The 9,714-nt window shown below is 29.1% G+C and overlaps 1 protein-coding gene across 1 annotated transcript; it reads right to left on the reverse strand.

Annotated features, from left to right (window-relative positions):
* Positions 1-626: 626 nt before the first annotated feature.
* On the reverse strand, positions 627-3,795 carry LOC101214598 (fatty alcohol:caffeoyl-CoA acyltransferase). Its single transcript, XM_011651335.2, has 2 exons — positions 3,187-3,795; positions 627-1,692 (listed from the first exon to the last, which is right to left on the reverse strand). Exons 1-2 carry the CDS (start codon positions 3,637-3,639, stop codon positions 691-693), a joined length of 1,455 nt encoding a protein of 484 aa, XP_011649637.2. The 5' UTR covers positions 3,640-3,795; the 3' UTR covers positions 627-690.
* Between the last annotated feature and the right edge of the window lie 5,919 nt (positions 3,796-9,714).

The raw sequence follows: 9,714 nt of genomic DNA on the forward strand, positions 1-9,714 counted from the left end.
TCCTTCAACATCTCTTTTTAAAGATAAAGACCAAAAATAAATAAATTCTAGAGTACTTGTGGACTTTAATCCCAATCAAGATATAAACTAAATAATTTTATATTTTGTATATATTAATTGTATTCAAAAGAGAATAATAAATATAGAACAAAATATAATACACACTATTATTCTACATGCACACACAAGTTATAGCAGATCTAATATTTCCTTGTATTATAGTAGATCATAATGTTATGAAAAAGTGAGTATATTGTGCCTAATATTAATATATCATTTTATTGGCCAAACTCTTATTTTCCTATCTCCCTTTCTTTTATTCTCTATATGGTTGGGATACTATAACATAAAGAATCTTTATTATTTGTCTATTAAAGTAGCCAAATAACATAAACAATTGTTTTTATATTAAATTTGAATCCATTAACTATAAATTAATGTGTGCTAATTAAAACTAATTAATAGTGAGTACTAAGTGAAAATAATATAAAGTATAGAAACTTTAGCAAATTAAGAGAAGCTTAATCTCAAAATTTGATTAAATTGTAATATTTATAAATTAGGTCTCAATTTGATATTTTTACTCTAATTAGTTTTAGTATAATACTTATTTTTGCACAATAATGTTAAAAAGAGAGTGAATAGTAAATTGAGAAATAATTATGATATATACATATATACATATTTTTTTCAGACGAAACAATTCTTTTGTTCATTAGTATTATTGTTATTATTTTTAATTGTATCTTCATCTTCATCGTCACTGTAACAGCAACTCTTCATATTAAATTCAAACTTCTGAGCCACACATTCCGGCACCGAAACCAAAACTCTAACGGCGGAGAGATCACCGCAGACCGGCAAAAACAGGCAATAAATATCACTAGCAAGAGGCCCCATATGGACTGGTTTCCCCTCTCCGAAATCCAAATCTTCAAGCCCAAGTTTAGACCATTGCGAAATCACCAACGTAGCCGACATGTCTGTTCTCACACTTCTATCGTCCAACATGTCCACCACCGACCGCACATATTCCTCCGTCACGGCCGCCTTCGCTTGTTGGACGAGTGTCACGCTATGGTGGATGTTGCCAACGGCAGCATTGGCGGTAAGGTCCTTCACAGTGGATTGGGCGCATGCAAGGACGAAGGCGTTACCGTAGAATCCTGCGGGTGGTTCGGGGTGGAGCATGCGACGACGGACGTTGACAGAGAAGAGGAGGTTGACAGGGAGCGAAGGAGGAAGAGGGGAAACAATGAGGGTTGTATTCGTGGCCGCGGCAGCAATAACAAGAGAGTGAACCCAGGATTGCCAGGTGTGAGCGGCGACGGCTTCGAAGGAAGTGCATTTAAGGGAAGGGGTGCAACGGCGCTTGAGGCGGAGAATGTCGGTGGCGGAGAAGACGACAGAGACGGGGCGGAGAGGGAGGGAGCGGAGGAGGTTGAGGAGGAAGGCGTTGTTGTTATTGGAAGGGGTAGTTTTGGAATATTGAGGGTGGGGGAAGGTGACGTGGAGAGGGTTGCGAGGTATGAAGACGTGGCGGAAATGGAATGGTTTGATAGGAAGAGGGAGATTGGGTTTGGTGGTGAGATGGGCCCAAGCATGCAAGAATTGTGAAGTCCCAACGCCGTCCGATAAGCAATGGTTTATTCCGGTACATAGGATCATCCCTCCGCAACCTAAATTTGTCACCTGTCCAAAATACCCCTCTTCAATAACAACACATTCCAACACTTCTAAACAAAAAAAAAAAAATCGTCAATTTTTAAATTTTAATTATTTAAAATAATATATTCTTTTATATTTTTATTAAAAAATATTCTTAAAATGTAGAGTACATTCAAGTAAAAAATCAGTAAACTTTTATAACAGTTAATTAAAAAAAAAAAAAACAACAAAAGAATCATAAACAAAAATAATTTTAATGGATTAAAAACATTTTGTATCCTTTCAAACTCTACATCTTTTATATATTTATTAGATTATGGTTAGAGTTTTCATATATTGGTTTATTGGATTTAAATACATATGCGTGTATTTCTAAAAAAAAAAAAAGGTTTTATACCATTTTTGACATGTATATATTAGTTTCACTACTTTAAATGAGGATTTGAAAGTAGGCTTTAAACTCAATATATATATATAGGGTTTTGGAATATATTATTTTAATGTGTTAGATAAAAAAGGTGGTAGCCACATAATAGTAGCATATTGAATGTGATATTTCATGTGTTTGAAGATGGTGAAAGGACATTGGAGTGATGGATGGAAAAGAAACTTTGATGTATGTGGGGAAACATATTTTGGGAGGGACCATGCACCCTTTAACTATTTCAAATCAGGTCGAAATATATTTAGAGGTTAAAATACCATTTTACTCATTTTAGCTTTAACTTTTTCAATAAACTTAGTCTCTCCACTGTTACAGTTATTTATGATTGATTGAACATATTCAAATTTAGTTTTTCTGCTTTGCTTATAAATAAGAAAAAGGGAGAAAAGAAAAGAAAAGGTATGGAAAGGGATAGAAAAAGAGAAAGGCAGAGATAAAGCAAAGGCAGAGAAAAGCCATTCTCTGAGTCCTCTCTACCACCCAAAAGCTGAGATCGACCATAACACAGACATATATTATATAACCAATACTCATATATATTTCAACTATTTATAAAGTGTGTTCTTTTAATAACAATAAAGTTCTCTCTTTTCTTTTTCCTATAAAAGAAAAAGAAAGTAATCTCTTTCTCTTCTTTTTTTTTTTTTTTTAATAAAAATAGTACTAAAAACATTCCCCATTTGATTTAACGATGGCATTTTGTATATTTAAAGTTGAGAATGTAATCACACTACTTTTCATTATATAATAATTACGAAGACGAAGAACGGAACATTTAAGTTTTGAAGTAAAACGTTATATCAATTAATATAATACTTTCTATTTTACCATTACATGAGCTAAAAATATAATTTTTTCTTTAAGAACAATTTGGTTTCAAAGTTTGATTTATAATAAAGTAAACATACACAATTTGTTTTCAATGACCCCATATTCTTTTAGAGGAAAAGTTATAACTAACTAACCACACTAAAGTTTAATATTCGATTGGGATAACAAAAGAGTACTCCCTCCAAATCGAACATAACTCAGCGCAAAGTTTGTAATTGGAATGAAAGAAAGAAATTAATTACCTGAATAAGGAGAGGAGGAATATCCAAGAAACCAAGATTTTCAAAGCGATACAGAAGCTTTCTCCAAGACCGATTAGGCGTATCCGCCATTTGAAGAAACTCCTCCGCCGTCAAATCCATAAACCCCTCAGCAAAAACCGCTCCTTCCCCATTACAATCCACCTCAAGTTTCCGATCAAACTCTAACGACGACCCTCCGCCTCCAGCGGACACCCTCAGACGTCCGGCAAATGGGTAGTAATGTTCGAGAAGAATGGCCAGAGAACGCTTGAGATTGCATAAGCTCACACCCTTCTCGAATAAGAACACGTACTTAATCGCAAATCTTAGAAAGCTCTGATCGTCCAAATTGGAGAGGTATAACGAGTGTTTTGGGGTTGGATTCGCCGGCCGGATTACCACTGGTGGGCTTAGGTACCGGCAGTCCGGGAGGTCCGGGGATTTTACCATCATATTGTGCTGTGTGTTGATCTTGTTATTATTGATGTGAGAGATTTATGGGAGAGGGTGGAGGAAAGAGAGGTAATTTGTAGAGTGGAGAGGATGGAGGAAAGGGGTAATTTGTAGAGGGGAGAAAAGGAAGTGAGAGAAAGTGCAATGGTAGAATTATAATTAATATAGTTTTTTTTTCGTACATATTTCAATCAAACATTCATTTGAATCCAATACCTCTTATACTTCAATATTTAAGTACACATAAGTTTGAGTTGTTAATATTATTTAAAATATATAAACTAAAAATTGTAAACTATATTCGAATAAACTAAAATATATAATAATTAAAATGATATTTTAACATTTGTATAGATAGATTCTCAAACTTTAAAATGACTAAAAAAAAGAATACTTCTCTTCTTATCATTCCTATTAATAGACAATAGCAAGAATCTTCGTACTAACTACCACTCAATTTTTTGTATATATAATTTTTCATAAAGCAAAACATATCTTTCAATTCTATTTTTCTTACTTTTTGTATTTTTTTATATTGAAGGCAAGTAAGAGATTCACGATCGTTGAATTGGATTTGATAGATTTTTAAACTTTTAAATTACCCCTTGAATGAGAGTAGTAATTTAGATTAGTAATCAATATTTAGCATGTATTTAATTAATATTTTTTTGATACATCTCATGAGTTTTTAATATAATTTTGTTATCTACACAAATGGAAAGTAGTTTAGTGATTGATTAGAAGGTTTTCTTAATTTAAAATTTTAGTAAACAAACAACATTATTGGTAACATTTTCACCATCTCAACTTTGTATCATAATTACTTAAAAATTTGAAGAGATTGAATGGTAGTATATTTATAAAATATAATAAAAAATCAAAGTCTTATTTACCATGAACCGCGATAAGCTAAGATAAACTAAACTATTATTTGTGTCGGATGAATGGTGATTTAAATATAAATTATAATATTTTAGTATGTTTATAAATTTTTTTAAAAATTCTGTGATTTAAAATAATTTTGAATTACTTACCATTTGCGTTTAAGTGTTTATAATATTTCTTATTTTATTTTGCGTGGAACATTTTGAAATATATTAATATAGTTAGATTATCTCTTAACACTTTTATAAATGTTTTAATTAAGTTGTTTTCCATTATAATAATATTATTATTATAAACTATATAACAAAAGACTTAATTAAAGAAATTGCCGAAAGGCAGACAGAAAGGCCTCTCTTTTATCATTCTTTCAAAATGAAATAGTAAAAAAAGATGAAAAGATATGGCTTTGGCCTTTGAGATAATTGTTTGCTTCAATAATACTTTAACTAAATAAAATAACCATAATTTACTTTAACTATAAAGTATTTGAATATTTTTTAGACAATTAATTAATGTTAGGGTATGACCAAAAAGTGGGTGTGGTGGATTTTGAATATTGTAACTTAATTTTGCATATAACGAGTTATCAATATTTGGAAAAAGTGAACAAATGAATGATGTGATAAAAGACTTAAATGATCTCATTTTCTAATCTCAAAGAGATTTATTAGAATCCAAAAACCAATGAATGGAGTAAGAAGAGATATAGCATATGCTACGTGAACTACATGCAATAAGGTATCTTTCTAGTTGACAATCAAAAGTTATATTTTAAAAAAAAAACGGTTCGAAAAATTACTATTTAATCATGCATGTACAATGAACCAAGTTAAGATTCTATGGGATATAGACAAAGTTCACCGAATAAAATATATTTTCATTGATATGGTATCTTGTAAATAAAGTGTCAGTTAGGTAAAGTTTCATCAAAATTAAATTTGTATAGAACAAATTCATTCTAATGAAAACGTGTATTGATTCATAAATTGCGTTTTGAATTAATATTTTTGGATAAATAAAATCAAATTTGTTTATAACTTCACCAATCACTCGGAACTAATTCTTTTCAAAAGAATTTGTAATTTTCGCAAAGATGCTTTATTCATTTTGGGAATTTGAAGTATTATTATTGCTATTATGTTATATTAAATAAATTAAAATTGGAATAATTTACATATATATTCTTAAAAAATTACTTTGTGGTATGAATTTAACCAATGCAATTTCTTAGATACGAATCATCCCTTATATGTATTTTTTTAAAAAGTTACTAATTATGTTAATTTACTAAGTTCTTTTTATAAAAGATTCGAGGCTTTTCCATGATTTTTTAAAAAAAACTTTTTAGAGTAATTATTCAAAACATCCTATTTTGGTAATTATTATTCTTACTTTTTTTAAAAAAAAAAAACTTTTTCATAATGTTAAAAAGAGTAGCAACTAATTACAATTATTTGTTTTTAAATAGAGAGTCAATATTTATATTTATATAACTAAAAAAAGGAAGAATGAATGGTCTACACCTTCTCCAAACAATTACTCTATTATTTGATCCAAGTCTTGTAATGGAAGTAAATCTATAATCATAATTATAATCTTATATTTTCTGATTTTTTTGGCAATAGTATTTCCAATAATCTAATTTTACCAAAATTTATCATGTCTCTTATATGCCTCCTCCAATTTCCTCCCTTGATTTTTGGCAATTCACAAAAAAATAGTCCACATTTTCTAAAAGAATTTAAGAGAAATCCTCCCATTAAAGGAGAGTAGTTCTTAGGGTTTCCCCCCTAATATATGTCAATAACTCTATTTCTTTTCCATTTTCTTGAAATACTTTTCAAAGAAAAAAAGTATGTAAAAGAGGAAGAAGAAGAAGATGAAGGAAGTTTGATGGATATATAAAAAAAGAGCGTGGAAGATCCTATGGATAAAATTGTAGAAAATAGGGATATGAATTGAAATTTATAGCATATAGTATGAAGGCATGAAAATATATAGGGATATGAATAATTAAAAGAAGAATGATTAAGGGGTAGAGAATATAGCAATAATTAATATCTACCATGCATTTTGATTTGGGTGTGTGTATGTGCTTGGAGGTTGGGGGACTCCATCATCACCACATTATATTGCCCCTTCCCCCAGTCTTCCACATAAATAATTCATAATACACAAATTCTTTCTTATTATTTCATTTCCATTATAATTTCTCTAATCACTAACAAAAAAAAAAAAAAAAACTTTTTCAACAACATCAACTTAAAGCAACACTGCATGCACTGCAACAATAATATATATTTGTAAGCATGCAGTAAGTAATGACCCCAAATGATTAATTTTATGGTAATATAGTTAGAAAATATTACAAAGCTTTAGGTAATAGAGGACGACGTACATTTTTCATCCCTCGTGAAAAGATATGATATGATATAAAACAAAATCAATATCATTTCAACTTAGGTTAATTAGCACACAACATCAACGACGTTGTTTTGGTTGTCATTCCACAAACCGACCATTTCAACTATATTCTCCTAAACCATACATATTACTTGTTAGCAAATTAAAAAAAAAAAAACCTATCACGATTGACTAGACACCTTACACAATACATTTCATTTAATTAGAAGTTGTGTGTGTTCTGAATAATTAGATAGGGACGTGAAGATACGTAATTTTTTATTCCTCTTGTGAAAAGAAAAAACAAATCACTTTTTTCAATATGCATATGGGACAATATTGTGAAAGTAAGGTAAGGTTTTTGGAGGAGGCAGTAGCACATGAGAATTTGTAATATGAAACATAAATTTATAGAAACTCAGTAACCACACAATATGTAGATATGGGGAAGATTTAATATTGAGTTACAAAAAAATATAGGCCGCAAGCTAATTTCGAAAACCCTAAATAATATTATATTAAGTTATGAGATAATCAAAAGAGATTTTAAGTGATTGAAATGATGGATTAGACTTGATTCTTATTGTCCACACCAATCAACTTGTACTCCAAACAAAAGCATATGATCTTCTCAAATTACAATCCTTTCTCGAATATTTTTCTTTAGATTTTTCGCATCTCATTGATAAAAATCCCCAACATATATATATATATATTATTGTTATATATTTCCACTACTTTTTCTTTTTAATTTCTTTAGGGTTTTCTTTCTCCGACGACAAAAAAATGTGGTAAGAAAATGAAGTTCTCTAATTTCATATGTATGGTTTTCTTTTTCTTTTGGATGAAATTGAATCTACTTCTTAATTCTATTGGAAAAACGATTCCAATCTTTTTAGTTCGGTCCATAAGAATAGACTTATTTGGTTTCCGAATTTTCAAAATGTATTTTTTTTTTAGTCTGAATTTTTAAAAATAGGTTTAAATGACCACTCAAATAATATTATACTTTTATTTTATTTTAATTAATTAAATGACATTTTAAATTAGAAGAAAATCATACCCTCTTTAAAATCTATTTTTTAAAAATCTTGTAAACCTATTTTTCAAATTTGATGCACTAAAAAGATACATTTTGAAAACTCGAGAACCAAATGAGTCTATTGTTATAAACATAGGTCTAAAAAGGTTCATATTTAAAACTCATAGATCAAAAAGCACACATTCATCCAAACATGAAGAATAAAAATGTAGTTTTCCTAAAGATTTTTCTGTTTGATATATGCTTTGTGTCACTTTTGTTAGTTCAATCGAGTTAGGAGTTAAGAAACAACAATACGATCTAGTAAGATAGAGAACTAATTATTTGTTTAGTCGTGAAACGTTGAGTGAAGTAAGATTTTTAAAATATGCATTGGGATGAAGAATTGACATTAAACTAGCTCATCATACATCATGGTTCAAATTGGTATTGATATTGTAAAAAGTTAATAAACTATGAAAGATTGATGTTTTTTAGCCATTGGAATCTGCAAGAACTAAGTGAAATTTAATTAACCTTCCCCTAATTTCTACTCACTTGAATCAAACATGTTCATGAATACAATATTAGAATATGATTGAAAATAAAAAGAAACTATATAGTTTTGATATAATTCAGTATTGAGGATCTTCCCAATAAAATTTGTTCCAATTTAAAATTGAAATGGAATAATAATGAGAGCACGAGGAGGGATTAAATTCTTCACAAAGTTGAGGACAAATAAGACATCCCAATGTGGTCAACCACTCCCCCTCATTCCAATATTATATACTTATACTATGGTCCACATTTACTATACACATATATGCCTTCTTCATCTCACATTAACCTCTCCAACAACAATTCTATCTCTTTCTATATTCTCAATCAAAACATATATACCTCAACAAATATTACATCACTTCTTATAATATAAATCATTTGTGTTTCTTGTTTCTCTTGTTTAGTTCAATACAATGACTTATAACATGAGATTCTCTTTTATTTTAGTTTAGGGTTTAAGATTTCATCTAATCATCAGGGCCATTGTCATGGTTGTGTTTTGTACAAAAGAAAAAAAAAAAGTTTGATCTCTTAGTTTTGACATCTTTGAACGTGTAAACTAAAATAAGAAATTGGGTGGGATAGGTTTGTGTTAGACTTATAGTTTTAATATATACTATCTATGTATACCCAAGTTAAAAAGTAAGAAAAAGATATAAATTAATGGGGAATCTTAATCTACAATAGTTAGATTTTTGGAGGAAAAAGAAAATAACTTTTCTGTATGGAAAAAAAGTTATTATCTTGACCAATTTAAATCACACTTTCTCAATAAATTAATCTGCTTTAGAATAAATTCACACACACACTCATATATATATATAAAGTAAAATTTGATCACTTTTTGTGTTTTGGCTTTTAATTTATTTTAAATTTAGTTTCCAATTAAGTTATTAACATCTTAATTAATTACCACATCCATGAATAAATAATTATAAACAAAATCCTGTCATGTTAACCATATATACATACACAAAAAGTATGAAAAGGATTTAATTTTCGAATTTAAATCACACCTCCTCCAATTTGTCCTGAAAAAATATATTAATAAAAGAATATATTATTTTTTTGAACCACAAAACATAAATTAAGAAATAAATAAATAAACAAATTGCATAATATTTAGAGTGTATTGTTCACCTGTTTGGGCTTGGGCTTGGGCTTGGGCTTTGGGATTATTCTATTATTATTATTATTATTAT

This window comes from Cucumis sativus, chromosome 2 (genome assembly GCF_000004075.3).
Source record: "Cucumis sativus cultivar 9930 chromosome 2, Cucumber_9930_V3, whole genome shotgun sequence".
In the NCBI taxonomy this organism is placed as follows: Eukaryota; Viridiplantae; Streptophyta; class Magnoliopsida; order Cucurbitales; family Cucurbitaceae; genus Cucumis; species Cucumis sativus.